This window comes from Dipodomys merriami, unplaced genomic scaffold (assembly GCF_024711535.1).
Source record: "Dipodomys merriami isolate MVZ:Mamm:240054 unplaced genomic scaffold, mDipMer1.0.p SCAF_122, whole genome shotgun sequence".
NCBI lineage: Eukaryota > Metazoa > Chordata > Mammalia > Rodentia > Heteromyidae > Dipodomys > Dipodomys merriami.
The window spans coordinates 557934-585365 of record NW_027202516.1 but is presented as its reverse complement, the minus strand read 5'-3'; the positions used below and the strand labels follow the sequence as shown (position 1 = coordinate 585365).

The 27432-nt window shown below is 42.5% G+C and overlaps 1 protein-coding gene across 5 annotated transcripts in view; it reads right to left on the bottom strand.

The window, feature by feature from the left end:
• Nucleotides 1–27432, bottom strand: part of Khdrbs2 (KH RNA binding domain containing, signal transduction associated 2) — a 309495-nt gene that overhangs the window by 84510 nt on the left and 197553 nt on the right. For 4 of the 5 annotated variants that reach the window (XR_011370892.1, XR_011370891.1, XR_011370893.1 and 1 more), the window contains exons 7-8: nucleotides 7523–7594; nucleotides 4008–4075 (exon numbers count right to left, since the gene is read on the bottom strand). Coding sequence is in view for 2 of the 5 variants with exons in the window: in XM_070017225.1 (XP_069873326.1) it covers nucleotides 4008–4075; nucleotides 7523–7594 (140 nt within the window). In the remaining 3 variants the exon portion in view is untranslated. The remainder of the gene's footprint in view (nucleotides 1–4007; nucleotides 4076–7522; nucleotides 7595–27432) is intronic. The other variant, XM_070017227.1, reaches the window with a different exon arrangement.

Here is a 27432-nt window from a genome sequence, read left to right as displayed (position 1 = left end):
GCAGTTCATTCAGAAAGAACCTGGTTTTCAGTTTAAAACAAGTTCAGTAAAGCCCAATCATATCACACAAGCACTTACGGAAACCATGCGGTTGGGATGGGGGGAAGCTTTGGAGCAAGAAGCCCAGTGTACCAGTGCTGTCTCTGTAGGCGTCAGCTCTCGGATCGCAGGGGTCAACGTTCGGTAGACACCTGGCCACGGGACCAACAGCTGTCTATGTGAGACTGGCCTTCCCATCAGTTTGGTGCTGGTACAACGGGGCTATATGACAAGAAGTCACAGAAGTCATCATTCGATGACAGCTACTAATTGGCTCGGAACTTCTGGTGTGGCTGGAGGCTAGCTGGCCCAGCTGGGTTAAACTGAGGCTTGGGTCGCCTTGAGATGGAGGGTCCACGTGGCTCTCTGCTGGAGCAGAGGGTGAGGAAGAAGAAGCCACTGGGTTGGGGGGTGAGAGAGGATCTTCTCCTGTACCCCAGAAAGGGCCAGGGGTGCCCAGATACCTCAAGGCGTGGGTGCAGGTGACATTGCTGTCCAAGAGTAAGGGGCCTGAGGATAGGGTCAGAGAGCACGCTGTGCTCTCCTTTAAGACAGGGGATGGAGAGGGGAACTAAAATAAAACCACACACAGCAAAGCACCGGGTGAGCAACCTCTGTGCTAGCATCCATGGAGCGTGGTATCTTTGTGGAAGAAACAGTAAGTTCAATTTATTTGTATGCAACTGTATAAGACAGATTAGAGAGCAATGCATATAAATGGAAGTTGTAGGAAATAGATGTGCCTTTAGTTTAAGAGTTTCCTAACAAGCTTAAGTGCTTTAAAATAGAGCATTGGAGAAGCCTGAGGTATGCTAAACCCAAGGGACTGAACTGAATGCTATAGTGGTATAGTATTCTTCTACTGAGAATAATACCTGCACAAAACACTCCTCAAATTAGTCTAATTGAAAAGTCATATTCCCCCCCCCCACTGGGTAAACTAAAAACATTAAAACGAGTCTTCAGTTTAGGAAACTTCTTCAACAAGTGTGTCATAGTGCAGAGGGAGATCTACGTGCTCCTTCTAGGATGTGTGAGTTCCCCCTGGCAAGTGCTTTGTGCTTTCTCTGTTACTCCCACCTACAGTTCAATATTTGCTCTGAAAAACTATGAATTCTGAACATTTCATTTCAAAATTAAATTACTGTTAGAATCAAAGATACAGAACTGATCTTTTGACTTTCATTTGCAATGAAAGTATCTTGCATCTAAGTACATAAAGGTACTTTTTTTCCACTTGTGATTTGATTTGGTATTGATTCTTGTTTCAAATTTTGGCACCGGGAAATGGCCAAATCCTTCGAAATTGCATGCTTTTAGAAGCTTGATCTCTGCAAACGTTAATGTCCTCAAGGAGCACATGAAAAATGGGATATGAGAACATGAGCAGAATTTGCCTGGTCCAATTAAAGGTGTGAACTGCAGGATGTAGCTTGTCTTAAGCCAAAGTGTCAAATAAGCAAGTTGTCCTGGAAACTATAGCAGCAGTCTTGTGATTTGAGGGTTGCATAATAACATGTCAGTCTAGTTCTTTACTTTTTCCCTCCCAGGAGCAAAGGGCAATGGTACAGAGCAAGAGAAAACTATGTTTATCAACCCCTCATACCACAAGGCACCAATGCCATTCAGTGAGGCAGCCTCCCAAGTAATCTCAGTATAGTACCTGCTCTGATCCATTTGAAATTCTCCACAACTAATGATGTCTTGCACACATGGGGGGGCTAATTACAGTTGTTACAGCTTCTGACCTCATGATGAACCTGGGAAGGGCTGTGACCTTCCATCGACTCCATGAAGGGAGCCATAATTATTCTACCGATTCTGCAGTAACCTGTACTAATCATTTAATGAATAACTTCCCTGAAAATTTTTACCTTTTATCTCATTTCTCCTAAGTCACAAAAATTGTATCATTTAAACTTCAGACTTCTGAATGATCATATCTTATTATTTTGGCTGTAAAAAGTAAATAACATTTATACTGTGTCAAGATGATATTCAAATTGTTTGTACATGCTGGAGATGTATTATGCTCATTCTTTCATTGTTTTGGAAAACATTTCTTTCCCTTAACTCAAATGCTACAAAGTCTACAATAATCATCATTCCCTCCCCCCAATAAAACAGACCAGGACTAATTCTTATAAAAAGTGATCTTCCTCTCACCCCAAATTCCTAATACTTGATGACACTTGAATTATTGGATTATACTTAAATTGTTCAACAGTTTACAAACCCTCACACAAATTAGCAACATCAAATATTAAGTTGTCATTGCATGGTGACTACATGCTCTGGCATGCCCCACCACTTAACAAACATTTACTTAAACAGATTTTCTGTGGTGCTGAGGGTGAAGGCCAGGGCCCCTCACATGCTAGGCAAGCCCTCTCTCCCTGAGTTGTATCCCAAACTGAACTGTGAATCTGCCTTCTGGTCCAGTTGGAAAAGTGGAAACAACATGAAGGAAAACATTAACTATGCTGCTGCCGATTTCCTAGTGGCCATCATTTCTATTGCTGCCTTTCTTGCTGAGATTTTGGAACAATATTCCATTCATTAATGCATTTTTTATTTTTGTGCTGGTCTTGGGCTTAAACTCAGGGCCAGAGCACTGTCCCTGAGCTTTTGTGCTCAAGGCTGGTGCTCTAGTACTGGAGCCACGGCGCCACTTCTGGTGCTTAACTGGAGCTAAGAGTCTCATGGACTTTCCTGCCTAGGCTGGCTCTGAACAACGATCCTCAGATCTCAGCCTCCTGAGTAGCTAGGGTGACAGGTGTGAGCCACCGGCGCCTGGCTCACTTATTCATTTTCAATTAACTTATTGAACAAATCTTTATTGGCAATGTCTTGTATGGCAGATACTATGTTAGCACCGAGGGCATGATTTTGCACAAAACAAACATTTTATAATTGTAATTTGGTGCATTAGTATAATTTCATGACCTGCTTTCTGTCACTTTTGCCTTAACATTCAGCTCTGAGAAAAACACTGCTCAGGAAATATAACGCACATAATTATGAATTTGCTGCTTAATCCTCTCTGAGTAATGAGATTTCGAGTCTGCATACTACTGAACATTTTTTACATCCATTTACCACATGGCCTGTGAAAGAACCAGAGTTGTTTCTACGATAGGGTAGGAGAAGACACCAGGACAGGATCTGAGCAAACAGCAGTGTGACAAGGGACACACAAGCTTTCCCCAAGCCAGCAGAGAAGGACGGTCTGTAGAAACAAGTGTCGAGGAAAGAGCCATGGGAAGAGCTAGCTTTTGATCCAGGAATGGGAGGGTGAGAAGAATTTAGACATAGAAAATTTAGCAGAAAAGAAAGGGACCAGAGAAGACAGAAGTGTAAAGAAAATATCTTTGTATATAAAGTATATTCATGTAAAAAAGGCGAACATGCCAGGAGCCCGTGGTTCATGGCTGTAGCCCTCGCTACGTGGAATCTGAGGCTCATGAGGCTCCCAGAGCCTCTGGGAGAGCAACAAAGGCCTGCCACGTCTTAACCCTGGCGGAAGTCACACTGGGCTGACTCGGGTGGATCCTGTATGTAACTAGCACTAAACGGGTCTGACTGTTATGAAATCATGAATTTGGGGTCAAGCTAAAGAGAGATTATCAACAGTCATAAAGGTAGATTAAAAAAAGGAGGAATTTTTTATTTCATAAGCTATTCAAAGATGTTTTCTGTTGTCAGGAGCCAGTAATATTTCCTTCATATTTGATTTTATAAATCAAAATTACATTTTAGGAAAGTAAATCCCGTTGGACGAGTGTCTCTAACGTAATTTCTACACGGTAATACCACTGGCCACACGTAAGCCTGTTCTGGTCGGTGAGCTGACTGGGGAGGCACTCACCGGTCTCAGGGCAGACTCTGCCGTCCCGTGAGCAACTCAGGAATTCGGGAGACCTGGAGGAGGTCAGCTGCGGGGACTGGCAGGCTCCCGTGGCGCTTACCTTTGCGTCGGGGTGGCGTAGCTGCTGTCATAGGCCTCATAGTCACCCACACAGCCATCGTCGTAGGCCTGAAACACAGGGTGGCAGAAACGCGTATCAGCAATCACTTTGGTTGACTGTGATCTACCTACGGTAAATCAGGTTTTTGTTTCTTTTTTCTTTTTGGCAGTACTGGGGTTCAGACTCATGACTGCATACTAGCTAGGCCGGTGATTTATGACTGCAGCCACGGCCCCCACCTTTGGTTAGAGTGTGGCTTTGGGCTGGTTCTCAGGCATGGCTACCGATCATACGCCCTGGTTTACTAGACTTACATTGCTCACACCACACTGAATATTACATGAGTCAAGAGTGAATATTAAACTGAATATATCAAAAAACTACAGATCTATTGTGAGATTTATGTAGAATCCTGAGTGAAACTAAAACCATAATTTACGGATTTTAAAATAGCTTTTCCTTTGAAAATCTTGTATATTACTAATGCTGCATGATAAATCTGAGTATCTAACTAAACTTCTTTAACAAAGTAAATGCAGATTTGCCATTGGCAATAATCATTCTAGACACCAGTCACTCCATGAACCATACAGCTTTCCTTTCCTTCAGTGCATCCATCTCAATTACCTTCCCTTCCCCTCTCGCTCTTCCTTCCCTGGAGTGTATCTCCATTCCTCCTCTTGTCCAAACCTTTGTTCACTCATTGTGACTTAAGAATTCCTGCAAAATCCACTCTAGGGTTTTATCATAGTTTTGCCATGACAGTGTACCAGGGAGTCACAACACAGAAAACTGCCTGGTTATAATCTAATGTAGAAAGAAGATGCTCATGTTATTGATGAATATTTTTGAATCTGAGATAAAGCTATTTGACATTCTCTTTTACGCTGGCAAGTCAAATGAAACTGCAATCTCAAATATGTATGTCAGAACTTGTTGGTGATATGAGCAAGTGTATTCTTGATTAAGTAACAGTGGTCATATAACTTTCCTCAATTTTGTATTCTACTTAATTTAAAGGTTATAAACAAAATACACTTCTTAGATAACTCTGAATGAAGAACATTTTCTCCCTAGTTTTGTTAATTCTGGATAATAAATGGAAGAGCAAAGCCTGGCTTTTAGCCCTTTCCATCTGTGGTGTGAATATTCCTGTCATGGCTGACTTCAAACAGTCACCATCCTGCCACGGAAAACAGATTTGGAAAGAGATGAATGGTAGCGCAACCCACTAAATTATTTCCAGTGTGCTGACACAGGGTTTAGTACTGATTTTTAGAGGCAAAGGTGATTAAAGGTATCTGTAACTCAGAAAAGGGAGGAAGAACACAGGGAGGGGTTGGCAAGAAGGGCCAAGTACAGGGACGGAGGAGAACATCAGGCCTGCCGAGGTGCGTGCTGAGGAGATCAGGCCTGCCGAGGTACGTGCAGACGGTGCTAGCAAGCTGCAGGCTGTCCTTAAAAAGCTCTAAACCGAAGTTTACCACAATGTGCGTCAACAGATTTACTCATTGCCTCATTCATGTAACTGTAACCCCTCACACAGCATCTTTACAGTAATACAAAATTACCACAAAGAACGGGTGTTTGAGAAAACATATTTACACAGACCTAAACATCATCCAATGTATGCATGTATCAGAATGTCACGTGGTCCTAGGGGTTGAGTTTAGCATTTGTCCTGCAGGCCTCAGGCTGTGGGCTCCAGCCTCTGCTCCCAAAGCATCACAGGGCACTTCGCAAAAATGCGCAGCTTTTATTTCAATTACAAAATGTATTAGGAAAGACGATGAAATCCTGACACAAAAGAGTTCAGAAGAGCTCACATATTTTAGAAAATAAATTTCCCTAAAATATTTTATTGTGTCCCTGAGTTTGCTTAATGGGGTGTGTGTATACTGAATTTACCATCTAAAAGGTTAAGGAAATTTCAAGGTTTCAATATTCTTTTCTGTTGATCGTGGGGCTTGAACTCTGGGCCTGGGCACTGTCTCTGCGCTCTTCAGCTCAAGGCGAGTGTTCTATCACTTGAGCCACAGCGCCACTTCCAGTTTTCTGAGTGGTTTATTGGAGACAAGAGTCTCATGGACTTTCCTGCCTGGGCTGGCTTTGAACCGTGATCCTCAGATCTCAGCCTCCTGAGTCGCTAGGGTTACAGGTGTGAGCCACAGTGCTGGGCTGGCTTCAGTATTTTTAAAATATCTTATTGGCTTCCTTGGTTGTGTAAGAAGGGATCCACAATGGCACACACACAACGTGCCATTCCCACCCCCTCCACCACTCTCCCTCACGCTCTGTCCCCTCCTTTCCCAAGCCATTTCCACAGCTTTCACTTTCACTGTCTGTTGGCTCTGCTTCCTGTCCTCAACAGATTGTGCTGGTCATTATTGTTTTTTCAGCCACAGTAAGATATTAAGTGTTCCCAGGGGGCTTCACCGTGATACCCCACAGGTGCACAAACTACATTGCAATAAGAGTAAGTCTCTCTACAGTTCTGTCTTTACCTGTCCACTATCCCTTATTGTTTCAAATTTTAAAGGCCAGATGGTCAAATATTAGCAAACTCTTAGAGTTCAAACTAATACTAATATTAAAAAATATAAACTCTTTTTTCAAAAAGGAAATTAAAATGATCCTAGATGTCAGCGAGTCACTATGGTTTCCAGAAAAAAAAAAAATGTTTGGAAGTGTGAATGGAATGCAATGCCAGTGTGACTGCTCCATACCCACCCTTTCACTGAAGACTTTAAAATCAAACCAACCTTAGGGACAGATTTAGGGTTTGGTATTATCCTATTTTGGGTTTTATTTTTTTTTTGTAAAAGGTCAGTGGATATTAAAAGACAACAAGTAAATAAAGGAAATAAGGTACAATATTCTAATGCAATCGAGTAGAAAGGAAAAAAGCCAAGAACAATAAAAACCATAAATCATTGTCTAGAAAAACTTAATTATAATGGTCAGATTCATACATTTTTCATCAAATACTGCAGTGCTGGGCATGGAGGCAAATTGCAAATACTGACCTTCAATAGTACCAAGCGTACAAATAGATCAGCTGGAACTTGACATCTGACTCCTTTATGAAGTGTGGTTAATGCTCATATACATGTTCCTTTCCCAGCCTAATGGCTTTCAATAGAAAATACGCAGAATGTCCACTCTGTGTATGATCTCTTGTAACCATACAAGGATTCACAGTAATAGTTCAGTTTGAAAAATATATAATAAAAAAAACAACCAACACAAAAACTAAAGCTGAGTGCCAGCAACTCACACTTGCAATCCCAGCTCCTAAGATTAGGACCAAAAAGCTGGACATAGCCTTGAGTGAAAATGCTAAGGGAAAGCACCCAGGCCCTGAGTTCAAGCCCAAGGAAACACACACACACACACAATTTCATCAGGATGTAAGCAATTCGTTGACGAGTATACTCTTGGAGTAGCTTCTTCCTTGTTCCTTTTCTTGTAAGCTTTATGTGATGCTCTCCCTGTACTTTCAACAGAATTCTAACCTTGGGTGGCGCATAGATGACTTTCTTCAGCGTAGACAAGGTTGTCAGGGTGTCTTCCATCTTCTTTTCACACTGGAAGAATGGTTGCCTATTAGCAATTAATAAAAACATGGCGATGGACATTCCACCCAGCTCTTCCCACCAGTAGTGTGGCTTACCGCCTGGGCCTAGCTCTGCTCAGCATGGTGGGGCTCAGCTGACCGCCTGGGCCTAGCTCTGCTCAGCACGGAGGGGCTCAGCTGACCGCCTGGGCCTAGCTCTGCTCAGCACAGTGGGGCTCAGCTGACCGCCTGGGCCTAGCTCTGCTCAGCATGGTGGGGCTCAGCTGACCGCCTGGGCCTAGCTCTGCTCAGCACGGAGGGACTCAGCTGACCGCCTGGGCCTAGCTCTGCTCTGCATGGTGGGACTCAGCTGACCGCCTGGGCCTAGCTCTGCTCAGCATGGAGGGGCTCAGCTGACCGCCTGGGCCTAGCTCTGCTCAGCATGGTGGGGCTCAGCTGACCGCCTGGGCCTAGCTCTGCTCAGCATGGAGGGGCTCAGCTGACCGCCTGGGCCTAGCTCTGCTCAGCACGGAGGGGCTCAGCTGACCGCCTGGGCCTAGCTCTGCTCAGCATGGTGGGGCTCAGCTGACCGCCTGGGCCTAGCTCTGCTCAGCACGGTGGGGCTCAGCTGACCGCCTGGGCCTAGCTCTGCTCAGCACAGTGGGGCTCAGCTGACCGCCTGGGCCTAGCTCTGCTCAGCATGGAGGGACTCAGCTGACCGCCTGGGCCTAGCTCTGCTCAGCATGGAGGGGCTCAGCTGACCGCCTGGGCCTAGCTCTGCTCAGCATGGTGGGGCTCAGCTGACCGCCTGGGCCTAGCTCTGCTCAGCATGGAGGGGCTCAGCTGACCGCCTGGGCCTAGCTCTGCTCAGCACGGAGGGGCTCAGCTGACCGCCTGGGCCTAGCTCTGCTCAGCATGGTGGGGCTCAGCTGACCGCCTGGGCCTAGCTCTGCTCAGCACGGTGGGGCTCAGCTGACCGCCTGGGCCTAGCTCTGCTCAGCACAGTGGGGCTCAGCTGACCGCCTGGGCCTAGCTCTGCTCAGCATGGAGGGGCTCAGCTGACCGCCTGGGCCTAGCTCTGCTCAGCATGGAGGGGCTCAGCTGACCGCCTGGGCCTAGCTCTGCTCAGCACGGAGGGGCTCAGCTGACCGCCTGGGCCTAGCTCTGCTCAGCACGGAGGGGCTCAGCTGACCGCCTGGGCCTAGCTCTGCTCAGCATGGAGGGGCTCAGCTGACCGCCTGGGCCTAGCTCTGCTCAGCATGGAGGGGCTCAGCTGACCGCCTGGGCCTAGCTCTGCTCAGCATGGAGGGACTCAGCTGACCGCCTGGGCCTAGCTCTGCTCAGCACGGTGGGGCTCAGCTGACCGCCTGGGCCTAGCTCTGCTCAGCACGGTGGGGCTCAGCTCACCACCTGGGCCCAGCTCTCAGAAAGTGGCACTCAGGCAAGCTATTGGAAGGTCCCTGGGTACAGAAGGCACTCCATCCTCGCTCTGTGTCTGTGTAACAGGGAGTTCCGTCATCACTTTGTGTCTATAGAGCAATTTTCCCCTCTGGATGCAGATATTCAGCAAGGTGGCTGAAAGCTGTATGTTTGAAATACCTTCCTTAAAACTCAGTGCTAGCAAATTAATCTTTGGGGAGGCTAATTCTAACTTTTAAGCCGAACAGATAAAGAGAAACTTGTGTAGGTTGTATATACTTAAATATGAAATTAACTGTACAGCAATCAAGTGAACACAAATGCAAAGGCCATACACATGAGCATGTTCAGTTCTTCACACATTTTAGGGATTGGAAAATGGCAGTACGTTTATGAGGCCATAGCCTGGCTCATGGTTACACAGTTCTGTGACAACTGCAATGTCAAGATGGCCGCGAGACCTGGGTTTAGTGACGAGGTGAACAGCTGGCACAGACGTCGGAACGCTGACGGCCCTGACTGATTCTGCCACCCCAGAAGTGAGCACAGCCGGTGAAATCCAGAAGCCCTGGACAGCAATCTGCAAGACTAAGCGAGGGGCAGGTTATTGATTGTCTCCTTGCCTGCTGGGCATCCGGAGGTTTGGTCAGTAGGTGATGATGGGTACTCTGTTCTGCTTTTTCAGCCTTTCTCCTTGGAGCTCTGCCCTCTCACCTCTGGGCTTCCATCCCATTGCACCGAGGGAGATGCCAGCCGGCGCCCTTTCCCACGGCCGGCTGCGTGCGTGCGGTCCCACGGGCTGCGTGCGTGCGGTCCCACGGCCGGCTGCGTGCGGTCCCACGGCCGGCTGCGTGCGTGCGGTCCCACGGTCGGCTGCGTGCGTGCGGTCCCACGGCCGGCTGCGTGCGTGCGGTCCCACGGCCGGCTGCGTGCGTGCGGTCCCACGGCCGGCTGCGTGTGTGCGGTCCCACGGGCTGCGTGCGTGCGGTCCCACGGCTGTGTGTGTGCGGTCCCACGGCTGTGTGTGTGCGGTCCCACGGCTGCGTGTGTGCGGTCCCACGGCTGCGTGTGTGCGGTCCCACGGCCGGCTGCGTGCGTGCGTGCGGTCCCACGGCCGGCTGCGTGCGTGCGTGCGGTCCCACGGCCTGCGTGCGTGCGTGCGTGCGGGCCCACGGTCTGCGTGCGTGCGTGCGACCCACGGCCTGCGTGCGTGCGTGCGACCCACGGCCTGTGTGCGTGCGTGCGGTCCCACGGCCGGCTGCGTGCGGTCCCACGGCCTGCGTGCGTGCGTGCGGGCCCACGGCCTGCGTGCGTGCGTGCGGTCCCACGGCTGCGTGCGTGCGGTCCCACGGCCTGCGTGCGTGCGTGCGACCCACGGCCTGCGTGCGTGCGTGCGTGCGGTCCCACGGCTGCGTGCGTGCGGGCCCGCGGGCGGCTCTCCCAAGCCAGGGAGGCCTTCAGCCCCGCTCTCAGCTCCCACACAGCACTGGGAGGTGTCTGAAAGCCACAATACTGTCAAATCTGCCCGCATTTAGTGAGAAGAACTGAAACATAATTTCCCAAGGTGTACAAGTCTCAAAACTCCCCTAATGATTTCTGGTGAAGAAACTATTTCATGGGATGTAGGTTTCAAAGCAGGTGAATCTGAATCATGAGCAGTTGTATTAATTTTCTGTTAAGATGGAAATTACATAATAAAAAAGGACATCCTAAGCTCTATATTAATAAACATAATAAAACCTGGTGCTTGGTGGTGACAAGAAAATGTAGTTAATTACAGAGTGCTTCTAGGCTACAGTTAAAGTTAGATCTCTGGGAGCACGTCAGTCTTTTTTTTTTTTTTTTCCTAGAATGCCATGAGAGGTTATTAACTTCATAATTTATGGAAAAGACTCAGTTATCACAAGGTTCTCCAATTTCCATTTCTATCAATGTCTTTCAGCACTCTAGCCGTCAGACAACAGTATGCTGAGTCCTGAGGTTCAGATGGTCTGAGGTTTAGACTGGAGCAGTGCTCTGCTGTCTAACCAGAACTGCACTGATGTACTTGTGCTAATGGCTGTGCACCTCTCCTCCTGGGCAGTTGCTGCTCAGAGCAGAGCCGCACGGGACAACTCGAGGTCCACTGCCTAAGTCCACAAGGCCTTCTGACCTGCTCAGCTGAAAAGAGGCAAATAAAAGTCAGGGCTCAGAATAGCATCACATTTTAGAAGAAAACTCATGTTTTCCATTGTAAGACCCAAAGGTAAAACATGAATACAAGTGTATTCATTCAGAGCGGATCTGGTTCAAATGACTGAAGTCAACCTGTGTAGCCAAGGGTATATTAGGGGAAAAACCAAACCCAAAACACACTGCAGCACAAAAATGCCACTGCATACCACGGCCGTGTTCCTGACCACGTCTGATCTGCTGTGAGATGAGTCCTCCCCACCGTGCTCCTGACCACGTCTGATCTGCTGTGAGATGAGTCCTCCCCACCATGTTCCTCTCCATGTCTGCTCTGATGTGAGATGAGTCCTCCCCACCGTGTTCCTGACCACGTCTGATCTGCTGTGAGATGAGTCCTCCCCACCGTGCTCCTGACTACGGCTGATCTGCTGTGAGATGAGTCCTCCCCACCGTGCTCCTGTCCACGTCTGATCTGATGTGAGATGAGTCCTCCCCACCGTGTTCCTCTCCATGTCTGCTCTGATGTGAGATGAGTCCTCCCCACCGTGCTCCTGACCACATCTGATCTGCTGTGAGATGAGTCCTCCCCACTGTGTTCCTGACCACGTCTGATCTGCTGTGAGATGAGTCCTCCCCACCGTGTTCCTGACCACGTCTGCTCTGCTGTGAGATGAGTCCTCCCCACCATGTTCCTGTCCACGTCTGATCTGCTGTGAGATGAGTCCTCCCCACTGTGTTCCTGACCACGTCTGATCTGCTGTGAGATGAGTCCTCCCCACCATGTTCCTGTCCACGTCTGATCTGCTGTGAGATGAGTCCTCCCCACCGTGTTCCTGTCCACGTCTGATCTGCTGTGAGATGAGTCCTCCCCACCGTGTTCCTGTCCACGTCTGATCTGATGTGAGATGAGTCCTCCCCACCGTGCTCCTGTCCACGTCTGATCTGCTGTGAGATGAGTCCTCCCCACCGTGTTCCTGTCCACGTCTGATCTGATGTGAGATGAGTCCTCCCCACCGTGCTCCTGTCCACGTCTGATCTGATGTGAGATGAGTCCTCCCCACCGTGCTCCTGACCACGTCTGATCTGCTGTGAGATGAGTCCTCCCCACCGTGCTCCTGACCACGTCTGATCTGCTGTGAGATGAGTCCTCCCCACCGTGTTCCTGTCCACGTCTGATCTGCTGTGAGATCAGTCCTCCCCACCGTGTTCCTGTCCACGTCTGATCTGCTGTGAGATGAGTCCTCCCCACCGTGCTCCTGACCATGTCCCCTCTGATGTGAGGAGATGGGTCCCCAGTGCTGCTTTGATTTGCATTTTCTTTATGGCCAGGGATATTGAGTACTTCTCATAGTATTTATTGGTCATATAGGCTGCTTCTTTTGAGTGGTGTCTGCTAAGCTCCTTTGCTCGTTTGTTAATTGGGGTATTGATTCTTTGGAGTTTATTTTTAGTTTTTGGCTTCTTGAATAGAGTAGTTATTAGACTTTTGTCAGATGTATAGTTGGCAAAGATCTGTATAGACTGAAGGAAGTAAGTGTAAATTAGTGCAATTGCTGCAGAAATCAGTATGGAAATTCCTCAAAAACTCAACACAGAGCGACCCTAGGACTAGTGATAGCACTCTTGGGCATTTATCCAAAGATTCCATGACAAGATACAACAGAGTCATTAGCACACCAAGCTCCTCTGCATCACTGCTTCTGATGGGCAGTTACAAAAAGAGCCCACAGGCTCTACTGCAGATGAATGGATTGAAAAATAAATCATACTGAGGGAAGTAAACAAGGCCCAGGACAACAAAGGGTACCTGTGTGTGTGTTCTCATATGTGGATCTTAGACCCAAAATACATTTCATGTAAACATGGATATATACAGGTTTATAGTGTAGATGTACAGTAGTAAAACTCCATGGAGTAAACACTGAACAACTAACAACTTAATACAGTGAATATCAGGAAGTGAATATCAGGAAGCTGAGACATAGTTTGAATTGAGGGTGGCAAGAAGGAGGAGAGTGGATGGAACACAAATTCAGTCATAATACACAATGGCATGTAATGAAGGAAGTGGGGAATGTGACAGGGATCTGGGTAAGGAGAAAGGGATGAAGGGATAATGGAAGAGGCAATTCTGTTTAAGAAGCACTAGACACATACATGGACATGTGAAACTGCTGTAACACTGTGGCATGTGATTTTTGCTGATTTAAAACAGAAATTAAGAAATCATAGGAATTTACAGAAAAGTGAATAATCTGTAAAAAAATATGTGGGTGGGTGTAACAAACCTGGACTAACCGGGCAATGGAGGGTGGATGGCATAATGTAAACACCATTTGAAAATGTCTTTAATAACTGAGAGACAGATTATTGCATTGCTGCTGAGCCGCTGCTTATTGCCAACATTCAAACTGTCTTTCCAGCAAGATTCATGCCAAGAGTTAGGCTTTCAGTGGTACTGGAAGTAAAATTTGTAGCAGTTTTGCCTCTGGACATCTCTGCAGAGGCAGTTTTGGTGGAATGGCCATCCCTGCTGTCTTTTAGGTACAGTGTTCCTGAGAAACTGTTTCCAAGCTTTCAGGCATGGCCAGTAAAGGGGTGTGACCTCTCTTTGATTCAAACCAGGAGGTCCTGCCCTCTTGGTTTTATATATCAATTATCTACTGCCATCTCTCCAGAAAGGTATTTTCTGAATCTATTGTTCCATGCATCACATCTAGCATGTAGCAAACATTCATTATACATCTATTGAAGGAAAAAAGTAGATGAAAACGAAAGAAGACAAAACAACTTGGTCTTTGCTTTCAAAACGTACACCCTACATTGCAAAACCATGTCTTCTCAATAATTTTATAAGTATGTGGATTATATAAGCAAAATTTTTTTCTGGGTGAAAAGCAATCACATAGCTAAACAGACTATTCATGAAAAATTCAGTCCCCTTATCTCCTCTAAAGCAATATAACATGAATTATCTAATACTCATTACATTTTTATTTTAAATAAAACTATAATATGAGTAGAAGATTAACAAGGGTAGCCATTACCTATAAAAGATTGTACTTTATTGCTAAACAAATTGTAAACTATAGTCCCACTGTATTTAGAGGAAAGTACCTTTAATTTTTATAAGTTTGTTTTTATAATTTATATACTGTTCTGTTTTCTTTAAAAAATATTTTTGCTGTAAAGATACTGTACAGAGGGGTTACAATTACATGAGTAAGGTAATGAGTGCATTTCCTATCAAGCATTATTATCCCCTCCTTTGTTTTTCCCCTACCATCCCTTCCTTCCCCACCTCCCCAACTCCTCCCTCCCCCCACCCAAAGTTGTAAAGTTCATTTTCAACATAGTGTCTTGTACATCTCATTGCTACAATGGGTCAACCTGTGTCCTATATTTCAGCGTTTTGTTATTTCCCTTCCCCTCCCCAAATTAGATGCAGGGCACTGGAATCAAAAAGTGAAAGCAGGGGTTATACCATGGGGAAGAACATCCAAAAGAACAAAAAAAATCACACAGTGCATGATAAGCACATAAATAAAAACAACAAGAAAAAAAATAAATAAAAACAACAAGAAAAAAAATAAATAAAAACAACAAGAAAAAAAATAAATAAAAACAACAAGAAAAAAAATAAATAAAAACAACAAGAAAGATCAAACCTCTCGTGTCCCTGTCTTGGGGTTCATTTCGTTTAGCATCATCTTATATGGTCATATGGACATAGCTTTTGATCTTTTCTGCTTGTCCTAGATGTATACTAGTTATTGCAAATAAGGGAAACCATGGGACCTATGTTTCTTTGGGCTTGGCTTACTTCACTTAATATAATTTTTTCCAAGTCTTTCCATTTCCTAACAAATGGGGCAATGTCATTCTTTCTGATGGAGGCATAGAATTCCATTGTGTGTGTGTGTATACATACATATATTCATATATACATATATATCACATTTTCTTGATCCATTCATCTACTACTGAGGCCATCTGGGTTGGTTCCATATATTATCTATGGTGAATAATTCTGTGACAAACATAGTTGTGCTGGTAGCTTTAGTGTGGTCTTGTTTGTGATCATTTGGGTAAATGCCTAAAAGTGGGATTGCTGGGTCATAGGGGAGCTCTATGTGGAGTCTTTTGAGGAACCTCCACACTGCTTTCCAGAGTGGTTGAACAAGTTTACACTCCCACCAACAATGAAGTAAGGTTCCCTTCTGTCCACATCCCCTCCAGCATCTGTTGTTAGAGTTCTTGATTATAGCCATTCTAACTGGGGTGAGGTGGTATCTCAGTGTTGTTTTGATTTGCATTTCTTTTATGGCTTAATGTGTCTATTGGCCATCCTTCTTTCCTCTTCAGAGAAGTTTCTCTTTAAGTCTTTAGCCCACTTATTTATTGGGCAGTTGTTTCTTTGAATATTTGCTTTTGGGGGATTTAATTTTTTGAGTTCCAAGTATATTTTAGATATGAGACCCTTGTCTGTTGTATGGCTAGTAAAGATCTTCTCCCAATCTGTGGGCTTTCTATTGATCTTGCTAGCTATGTCCTTTGCCATGCAGAAGCTCTGCAACTTCAAGCAATCCCATTTGTCCAACCTTTCTTTGATTTGTTGTGTTTCTGGGTCTCTATTAAGAAAATTTTGGCATGTGCCAAGGAAACCTAGCATTTCTCCTATTCCATCCTGTAATGTTTTCAGGGTGTCTGCTTTTACTTCAAAGTCTATGATCTATTTGGAGTTGATTCTGGTCCAGGGTGATATATAAGGATCTAGCTTTAGTTTTTTTACAGGTGATTAACCAATTTTGCCAGCACCATTTACTGAAGAGGCTGTCTTTCTTACTTTTTTTTTTTTTTGGTCCTGAGGTCTGTTCTTGTGCCAGTACCAAGCTGTTTTGATTACTATGGCTCTGTAATAGAGTTTGAAATTTGGTATTGATATTCCTCCAGCAATGTTCTTTCCGTTGAGGAGCGTTTTTGCTAGTCGGGGTCTTTTATTGTTCCATTTGAATTTTTGGATTGCCTCTTCTATTTCCTTGAAGAATGAGGGTGGAATACTGATAGGTATCGCATTGAATTTGTAGATAGCCTTGGGAAGTATTGCCATTTTCGCGATGTTGAGCCTTCCAATCCAGGAGCATGGGAGGTTTTCCACTTTCTAAGTTCTGTTTTGATTTCCTTTTTCAGGTTTTTAAAGTTTTCATCATAGAAGTCCTTCACTTCTTTAGCTAAGTTAATTCCTAGGTATTTTGTGGGTGTGTGTGTGGGAGGCTATTACAGAAGGAGTTGCTTTCCTGATTTCAGCTGTGCTCTTCTCATTATTAGCATACAGAAAAGCCATTGAGTTTTGAGGGTTAATTTTATACCCTGCTACTTTGCCAAAGTTTTGGATCAGCTCAAGTAATCTGGAAGTGGAGTCCATGGGGTTCTTTAAATACAAGATCATGTCATCTGCAAAGCAGAAGAGTTTTATTCATATGTCCCTCTTTGGATGCCCTTTATGTTTGCACCTTGTCTTATCACTGTAGCTAGGAATTCTAATACTAAATTGAAGAGAAGTAGAGAGAGTAGATGTCCTTGTCTCATTCCTGAGTTTAGAGGCAATGGCTTTAGCTTTCGTCACTAAGTATAATCCTGGCTGTAGGTTTGTCATATACCACCTTTATTATAATTGTAAGGTTTCTTAAGTAATAACCTTGAAATTGTTTGATAATATCAAGAATCACTCTTTTAAATTATAAAATGTGAATCACTGAAGCAATTAAATCATTATAGAAGTATAAAACCTCTGAATCGTTCTGTCAAGTAAGTTTTCTTGTATTCAGTTAAAAACAAACTCATAAACAATGAATCGTGAAATTAAGTCTAGCAATAAGCTTAAGTTCCCCAGCTAGGAATAATATCTGAGAAAGTTTGCAAACCAGTTACTTGAATATTTGAACATAGAGATATGCTAAAATATGAATTACTTAATTTGCAACAATGAGTACCCCTAAAGAATCTTAGTGTTTTAGCAACTTAGCCTTAAGTTCTGGTGTATAGCTTCTCATTAAGTAAGCAAAAAGTACTTATTACTCTAATTATCACAGTAATTGGATGATAAACTTCAAAATTACCTATTTAACTTAATGATTGTTGTCCAGAAGTACATTCTGTAATTCAATAACTCTATGATGGCTTTTTTAAACAATTATTTTGCCATGGTAAGGAAGAAAAATATTCTACACAATGAAGATAGCACTGTGAGAAATAAGGAAAATGATTTCCTAAAATATAAGGAAATGATTACATTATAGAGTGACTTGGTTTTGCAAATCCATTTAATACAGAAATCAGTATGTTACAGTCTTCAAGTAACACTTGGTATATTTAATACAATTAAATATATAAAAATAAATTATTTTTTCTTACTGCTGTTTATAGAACTTCTGGTAAGTTAGGCTGAACCTTATAAAACTGATACTACTTAATGAACTTTTATCTATAAAGTGGTAACATTCATGTTAACTGAATTAAAAATGGCAGCATTATAACCATGACGTTTTATTGTTTCACATTTTTATTAGTAGGTATTGGCTGTCTCGGGGACATGTATACAATGCGTCTTGACTATACCCATTCTCTATCACCTTCCCCTCCCCCAGCTCCTGTTAGAACATGCTCAGAAGATGTTATTGTGCCGTTTTCACAGCCGTGTATACAGTGCTCACTGCATGTTCATCCCCACCCTCAGCTGCTCCCCCATTCCTGTTTTGCACTCCTGTTATTATCCCCTTACTGTAGAGTATGTTAATTGTTCAAAGCGTCTTTATCTTCGTATTTCACGCATGCATACATTATATTTAGTCAGAGTAACTGCCTTTATTGTTTTTTCCCTCTTCCTCATTCAAATGTTCAGCCGCTTTCAGTGAGTTTCACTGTGCCAGGTTCATGTATACACAATGGATTTCTATGTTACCTTCTCTTCCTAAACAATGCCACACTGAAAGCATGTTCTGTGTGTATCTATTAACATAACAGAATCACAAAGACACACAGGTGAGAAAAATAGGACTTTTGTCATTCTGAACCTGGCTTACTTAACATGAAGATCTCCAGATGCACCCCTCCCCTCCCCCTTTTTAATTTTCTCTCCCTTTCCCCTCCCTTTCTCACAACTAGTACTATGTATTCTTGGCTGGCCTCAAAGTGGTAAAACTTTTGCCTCCATCTCATAAGAATGCTTTCTTTAAAACATTTATGTTTTTTGTGTCAGTACTGGTACTTGAACTGAAGGCCTCACACGCTTGCTCAGCTTTGTTGTTCATGAATGATGCTCCACTACTTGAGCAGTACCTCTCATTCACTCCTTAAAATAGAGTTCTAGAACTAAAGATAACTGAAAAAGATGTCAACCTCTATGTAATGACATTATGATTAAAGTTATTTATGACTTTACTATTATTACAATGTAAACCTTCTCACACATTTTCAGGTTGCTATATATGCTAGGCAGCTATTCCAGATTGCAAATTACATACATAAGCTTGTTGGTTTTCATTACAGATAAAAGAACTACAAGCAACATTCCATAAAATGCGATTAATTCAGCCTTACCTAGGGCTCTCACTAAAACAAAACCAAAGGTTTCATACTCAGCACCTAATTATCACAAAGTGCTTGTTTGTTTGTCTATTTAATTTGCAAATTGCTCTAGCCCTCCTGGTACTCTTCATTAGTAATTTTCTTAGACTTGCCAAGATGCACTGGTGTAAGTGCATATGGCCTACTTTTTTCCGAACAGATTTATGTTTGTCCTGGGAAATTATAGCAATGATACTTTTCCCTGTGAGTCGTAAAGGCAGGCTTGCCGCTCACAGGAAAGGGTGGCAACGCGGACCCCCCACCCCACCCAGGAGCAGCTCTCAGGCACCTCCCCATCGCCACACAGGTGCGCACAGCGCGTCACCGGGTGTCACCATCCACCGCATCTAATCCACTTCAGAGAAACTATGCTACAGTACTACACTCTTGGAAACAGTTCTTTTTAGGGCATGCTAAATTAATGTTGGCAAACAGTTTGATTAGTTTTCTATTTGAAAATCAGGGCAAAATACTGATCTCAGGTTATTACAAAATAAAATCCACTATTGGACACTGCTGGTCAGTAAAATCTTACTGAAAATATTTGGGGGACATAATGCTTAAAAACCCCTAACACTCAGAGCTGAAGGTGGACATCTGGGTTGTAATTAATTCTGTATTTATTGTCAATTCCAACCAATCATTTAAACAATGCATTTTAGGGAGGGTGGGAGAATCAATGTTCTTTTTCAGCTGGAGCTCACATATTTTACCATACAAAATATCCATGTGAGAGCACATTGCTGAAGTACATCTGACATCTAGTTGTGAGATATCGGATATCTCACAATACTCTTTGGCTTCTGTAAAGCAGCCTTGCGTATTTCATGTAAATGCTATGTTCCTTTGCTCTCAAAGCCAACATATCTAAGAGTAACTTCAGATAGGCTAATTTTATTTAAACTGAAACTCCCGGTCTTTTTCTTTCTTAAGCTAACATGCTTATTCTTGGAGAATAATTTTCAATTGTAAGTTTTACTGAAGCCAAATTTACTAGGGTTTATAGTTTGTGTCATTCCTGAGGAGTGAAATGTTCAAAGATAACATCCTAGAAATCGTGCATCCTGAGGCCTGAAAGATGCACACAAAGTCTACCAAAATGCATGCAGAGCTGGAGAAGCAAGTTAGTGATGGACTAGAATGAAGTCATTAGGAGAAGGTTTCTGAGCTCAAAATCTTCCAATTAGAATTGTGAATTTCTGATTTAGCAACACACACAAGTTCTGAACCTCTATTCTTAGCTTTTCAACTTCGAAAAATGATGAAAGTGAGAATACTTACCTTGTAACACATAAACAGAATAGTACACAGTATCTAATAACTTCTGAGCTATTAATACCAAATCTTAGGCTATATTAGTATATATTAGTAATGTATCTGTAATATATAATTACTAATATAACATAACATATGTAATATAATAGTATAAATGACTCAGCCATTCATTAGTTAATTTTTTGACAAGTGAATATTTGTAGTACAAGTATGTGGTTATTAGCAATTTGCTACAATAAATATAAAAGGCAAATATTAGATATTCACAATAGGAAAAAGTAGTAGGAGGAAAGAAAGGACATAGTGAAAAAGTAAATAAAGTTACTAGAAAAACTAGTAGAAAAGATAAAAGCTGGGGCGGGGAGGGAGGAGTTAGGGAGTTGGGGAAGGAAGGGATGGTAGGGAAAGACAAAGGAGGAGTTAACAATGCTCAATAGGAAATGTACTCATTACCTTATGTAACTGTAACATCTGTATAGTACTTTTAAAATAAAAGTATATATGAAAAAAGCTAAAAGCTAAAATTATGTACCAACCGTCAAGTATGAAATAATAAAGCAGAAAATGAAATTGATAATCACACAGGCATAGAATGAATAATGGTGTATGCTAGTGTTTTGAAAGCCAGCTAACATGCCTCAAGGAAGACTTATCTAAATAGAGGGGTCCTAAGATATTTCTTTGGCCGGGCGCTGGTGGCTCACGCCTGTCATCCTAGCTACTCAGGAGGCTGAGATCTGAGGATCGCGGTTCAAAGCCAGCCCAGGCAGGAAAGACTGTGAGACTTATCTCCGATAGACCACCAGAAAACCGGAAGTGGCGCTGTGGCTCAAGTGGTAGAGTGCTCACCTTGAGCTGAAGAGCTGAGGGATGGTGCCCAGGCCCAGAGTTCAAGCCTCATGACCAATCAAAAAAAAAAAAAGATATTTCTTTGTTGCTTTATATGTCCCTCCCCCACGGTATAACCCCTGTTTTCACTGTATTTGATGTTGGTATAATTTGTGGAGGGGAAGGGAAAAAATTGTTTAAATAGGGAAACAGGTGGACCCATTGCAACAATGAGATGTACAAGACATTATGTCGAAAAATGAATCTTACAACTTTGGTGGTGGGGGGATGAGGGGTGGGAGGAAGGGAACGTGGTGGGGGGAGATGGGAAGGATGGGGAGGGGAAACAAAGGAGGAGGCAACAACGCTTGCTAAGAAATGTACTCATTACCTTGCCCGTGTAATTGTAACCCCTGCGTATGGTATTTTCACAATAAAAAATAAAAACAACAACCAAAAAACCCCCAAACTTTATGCTGTTCGTTTAGGAGTAGTGTTGGTTTGTCAAAATGTCTTTATTCTTGAGGGTCTGTGGTCAGAGGATAATGTTTAAGATCTCTCTGGGATTAGAGCTTCAGTGTTTGATTAGTTGGGGCAGCTCTGATGGAGGCTACCATAATAAGCACATAAACGTAGATGAGAATACTTATCCTCAGAAAGATAATGAGTCTCATAGTTCACAAGGAACAAAGGAAGTTATCCGAAATGTTGCCTATTCTTTTAGCTCATGTTTCCCTCTAGAAATTATAAAACTCCTGAGAGACAATAGACAGCATAGTCATCATAAAGAATTAAGAAGTAAGAAGAAAATGAAAACATGGTGAATCTTTAACAGCACTATTCATTTAAGACAGGCATAGGAAGTTGGAAAAGCAGGCAATGATGGCAAATTTGCTTTCAAATTCTAAGGAGAGGATATTACAATAAAAATATGCAGCCTATAAAGTACTTTGTTCATCATCAACTTTCATACAACAAAAGAGAGGATATTGTTGTTAACTAAGAATTATTGAAACCTATGAAATTACTGTAAAGTTAACTGAACTTCCTGGGAAACTTTCGTAAAGCTGGAGTTAAAGGGTTATCTAGTCAAGCTGGAATGGGTAGTTTTGCATTGATTCAAACACGCACCTCTTCTGCGGTCCAATGTCTTTTTATACCTTGAACAAGATTACAGATCTGAGCAAAATGAGATGCACACTCTCTACCTAAGGGTGCTTCTCAAACATGTCTAAATCAGAAAGAAAACAGAAATCCCTGTAAAATTAAAATGCTGGCAGGCTTTCCTCATTGGGTAATGCCATAGTGCTTTTACTTTGCTCTGTACTTACTTTGAAGTACACGACCTTTACTTTCATCAAGACTTGAAAGATGCTTAAGTGAGTGCAATTTGAAGCAGCCATTGCTGAAGAAATTAATCAAAGCTCTCGCAATCCACCTTACTTAGGATTTTTTGAAAGCAGCAGCTCAGGCAGCCTGAACCGGCAAGAATAATTCTCGAGCAGCAGGTTGGCTTAGAAAGCTCTTCACAGGGCTCTCTACCTAGTCCTCAAAATAACCCCACGATCCAGAAAGATGGCTTTCTCTAACTTATTCTTGTCATGAGTTCACCGGTTGATTTTGAATCACCCTAACTTTTTTGTGGTGTACTTTCTTTTTCTTTTTTTGGTGGTCGTGGGGCCTGAACTCTGGGTCTGGGCGCTGCCCCTCAGCTCTTCAGCTCAAGGTGAGCGCTCTACCCCATGAGCCACCGCACCACCTCCGGTTTTCTGGTGGTTTATTGGAGATAAGAGTCTCACGGAGTTTCCTGCCCGGGCTGGCTTTGAACTGCAATCCTCAGATCTCAGCCTCCTGAGTAGCTAGGATTACAGGCCTGAGCCACCGGCACCTGGCTGTGGTATACTTTCTTTTGTTAAAGTATTATTATTCATTGCTGGATGCACTTTACCGGTATTTTATTTAGGCCTTTTCTTTTCACATCTTTGCTAGCAAATATTAGCCTTCAGTAATTTTACTGTCTGCATTGCTCATCTGGATTTTGGTGTTCAATTAAATAGCTTCAAAACGTGAATGCTCGAGTAGCCTCACCTTCCTTCTCTTTTGGAATAGCTTGTGCTCCTCCAACCCCTCACATTCTATACCCATGAAGTCAGAAGGTTCTAGAATTTTCCCAGTAGTAAAGACTAGTGATAGTTAACACGCCATCCCTTGCAGTTTTAGTTTTTATTGTGCCAGTTTTCCCATGTCACTCTTTCTGAATATGTGTCTATTTTATCTAAAATTTATTGTCGGGAAGTTCCAGTGGCTGCCTACTGGTCTTCCTTGTGAGTTTGCTGATATGGGAGTTCTCTTTATCCTTGATTATTGGAGTCCGAGGTTTGTCAAATCTATTAGAGTTTTATTTCCTAAAGACCCAACGTGTATCCTTTTGTTTACTTTTTACTGTTGTTTAATCAATTTCTACTGTTTTTCTCCTTTTGTTCTCCTTTTCTCTGGAGTACTCTGCTTTGTCTGTTTCTTAAATACTCAGAGACCATTAAATTACAGAAGCTTCCTCAAATCTAGCTCCTTTACGAATGTGTTCAAAGTTTATTTCTAAGTATTAGTTTAGTTACATTTCAAAGTCTTAATATGTTTTGATGTTACTCATTATCATTGAATCACAAATATTTTCTAGAATTCACTGACTTCCCAGACCTCATTATTTTATAGATTAAATATACGGAGACCAGAAAAAATTGTTCTGAGACCTAATAGCTCTTTGTAATAGGAAACAGTGGATTCAGAGACCTTTATGGATAGTTCCTGCTGAATGACCTCACAGGGCTGGTAATGGTCTGACTACAAAGCTTCTGTAGACATCCAAGTTGTTCCCCTGACCTACGTTGCGTAGGCTCTTGCCATCACATACCATGGGCATGAAGAGAGCTGTTTCTGCTTACTATAATGTCACTCTCCTGAGATGGTACTGGAACAATTTTTTTGATTTGGTATTATTATAAGGATAATGTACAGTTTCTTTTTGTACAATGCCACCCCTTCCCTTGCTCTTCCCCATCCCATCCCCATCCATAAGTTGTATAGTTCATTTTCCACATGTCCAGTGAGTACCATTGCCGCATTTGTTACCCTACATCCCTCTATTTCTTTGCCCCCTCTTACTCTACCAAAACCTGTTTTGTTTTTAATGCTATCTTTTGTTTTTAACATTTGCCTTTTACTGTTTATAATGATTATAGCTTTAATATGTTTGCCATAGTCTGTTATTTTCTCTTCTGCTGAAATCTGTGGAATCCCTACAACTTTGGAAGTTATGCCTCTGTTTCTATTCTTTGTCTCTTTAACATACTAAAGTCTTGATTTGTCATAGTGTATATACACTTTTTGGTCAAAGGCCAAAGCCTAAAGTTGATATCTGTCTACATTTAAAATACATTAAACTACTCAAATTCAGTCCGCTGGCCCCCCTTCAGAGTACAGCCCTCTGCTGCCACACACATCTATGAAGACTCTCTTCAGATCAGATCGTGTAATACATAATCACCTTGCAGCACAGTCAAGTTTGGTTTGTTTTTGAAATTATGGTTTCAATCCCTTGAATCATTCTTCAAATCCATAAGCTCAATCTCAAATCCCTTATTCCTTTATCATTTCAAAATTTCATTAATGGTGAATGTGTTTTTTAAAAATAAAATAGCTCATATTTTTAGAGGCTACTAATTAGAAAAATGTAAAAGCACTTTTAACATCCTCTCCTTTGAAACCTAATAGCTATCCGGGAGTTACAAAAATAAGAAAGAACTAATGTAGAACATTTTGGATGAGGAAATATATTATGTTCCTGAATAGAAAGTTTGCTATCAAGAAGATGACAGCCCTCTTCATTTGCTAACACACTGCAATTTTTATCAAAATTCTAAAAGGTCCATGGTGTATACAAATATGAGTAACATTTTAAATTCACATGGAGGCATGAACAGTGGAGCACAGTCAAGAAAATATTGAAGACGACTGAGAACAGTCATGCAGAATTTCCTCTACTGAGTGTCAAGATATTACAAAGCGTTGGTAGTTGATACCTCCAACTTCATTTGGGAATAAACACAAAAGAAGTGAACGTACAGAAACAGAACTGCACACAGAGTGGGCCTGGCATATGGCAGTATGAGTATTACAAATCGCTGGCAATGAAAAGCCCTGCTCATTCAGTATGCTGAATACCGAGAGAAGTAATACCTGAACTCTGCCTCACTGGATTTATAAACAGATTTCAGATAAACATCTGGAACTAAAAAAGTGAAATGAGCGTAAGACAACATGGCTGTATGGCTACATTGGGTCAGGCTTTAAAGTAAGATACAACATGCGTACATTACCGAGAACGTGTTTACAGATGTATGCAGATGCAACAAAATTACAAAACAGTAAAGAAACTCATCAGTTTAGGGAAGCAAACTCTTCTAGAATGCAAGGGTGGAACAGAGATGGAAAGGAAGCTGTTACAAAACCGTAATGTTTTATTTCTTTAAAATGAATTGTCAAATTAAATATTGCATAGGGCTAACAGTATGTTTGGGATATGTTTACTCATCTTTCAATGTATTGAAATGTTTTGTAATTTCAAGAAAGACTCAGACATAAAAACCTACAAACCAAACAACTATTTTTTGTTATTTTCAGACTACGCTTTTGTTCTCATGGTGTGTACACTGATCTTTCCAGATGATACGTCTTCTAAATTATGATCATCAACTTGCATTTCCTTTGAACTCTGAGGAAGTTATTCCATGCATCACAGTAAGGTCGGTTCCCATGGCAATGAGCAACGGCAATTTGTCTACATGGTGAAATATCAGCACGCACCAAAACAGTAATTCACACTCAGCAATTCTTGGTCAAAACAAAAGCTACTAGGGGACGGTGTTTACGGCTTGGTGGAAGTGCGCTCACAAGTGAGTGGGCTCTGGGTTCCATCCAGCACCACAATTACTAAGCCCCGACTGCAGGGCGGGCAGTGCCAACAATTCCATACCTAGTATCTCGCTCAATGATCACAATGACTGTGATTATTACAATTTCACATCTCTTTGTTTGGGAAACTGAGGCTTAGTAATGCAACATTGTTTTATATAAGTAACAATAGTAAAACTGAATGTGCAGCCCGGTATGACTACAAACCCTGATCATTAATGCAAACTTTATAACTGTCAAATAACTTGTCTTCCACAGAAAGGCAAACAATGTCTTCTAAGGCACATGATACTGCCGTACTGTAAACTGTCGCATTATTTGTCCAAATTAGTTATGGACATCTCTATCTAACCTCAAGTTTTAAGAATCAGTTAAATAGAATAGCTCTCTGTTTGCTTAAATGAAAAGTCATTTAACAAATCAAAGAGGTTCCTGAAAATAAGTAGGTTTATTTGGTCCAAGAGTATTTGGGACTTTATTAAGTTCTATATACAGAGCATGGAATCAGAATGTAATTAGCTCTACAAATTATGAGACCCAATAGTTTACCCTAGAGTCAAAATTTCCTAAAGAACCAACCAAAGTAGTTTTTCACAAGGTAAAGCTTTTCTTTGCGTATTTCCCATATTATCTTCTAAGTGTGTGGTGGGGAATGCTGAACTTAAAAAGTTTTAAAGCTGGGTGCTGGCGGCTCACGCCTATAATCCTATCTACTCAGGAGGCTGAGATCTGAGGAGCACGGTTCAAATTCAGCCAGGGCAGGAAACTCAGTGAAACTCTGATCTCCAATGAACCACTCAGAAAACTGGAAGTGGTGCTGTGGCTCAAGTGGTAGAGTGCTAGCCTTGAGATGAAGAGCTGAGGGACAGCGCCCAGGCCCAGATTTCAAGCCCAGGACTGACCAAAAAAAAAAAAAAGTTTTGAAAGTCATGCTGTTCAGAAATGCAGGGTGAAGAGGATGAACTATTGGGCCTGGTTTGCAATTCAGCAGAAACCAAAAACAAAAAGCACTAAAGGGAGGCGTGTCAACTTACATACAAGATTAATCTCCTGCTGCAAAAGGTTTCTCAGACAATAACTTGATGGGGACGCATACACTTAGAGCTAAATTTGTCTAACAAAAGTACCTGCACATCTTTTAACAAGTGCTTTAGTCGAGGCAGACTTATTGAATGCACGGATATAAATCATATCCTAAAAATCAATGCTCTACAACGTAAGAAGAGAAAGACGCGTTAGATACCATTTTTGTTCCAGTTTCTTTTCTCTTCCTTCAGTCTCACGGCAGGTGCTGCTTTTCACATCTTTCCTATGCGTGTGCGCCCTTTCAATATCAATGCAGATCACAATTTGTTCTCCCTGAGATCACTCTTTCATTTTGGCTCTATTTTCTCTCTAGAGCATTCATTTGAACAAAGATAATACACATTCTCTTTGGTTTGTTTACTTGATCTCTCCCACTTCAGTCATCTTATTTTCATTACATCTGAGTATTTCTGGCTGCACTGGTAAAGGTTCCTGTCATTCGATGTCCGATCCCTGAACGTTAGGCTGCTCACAGGAACTGAGGAAATGTGA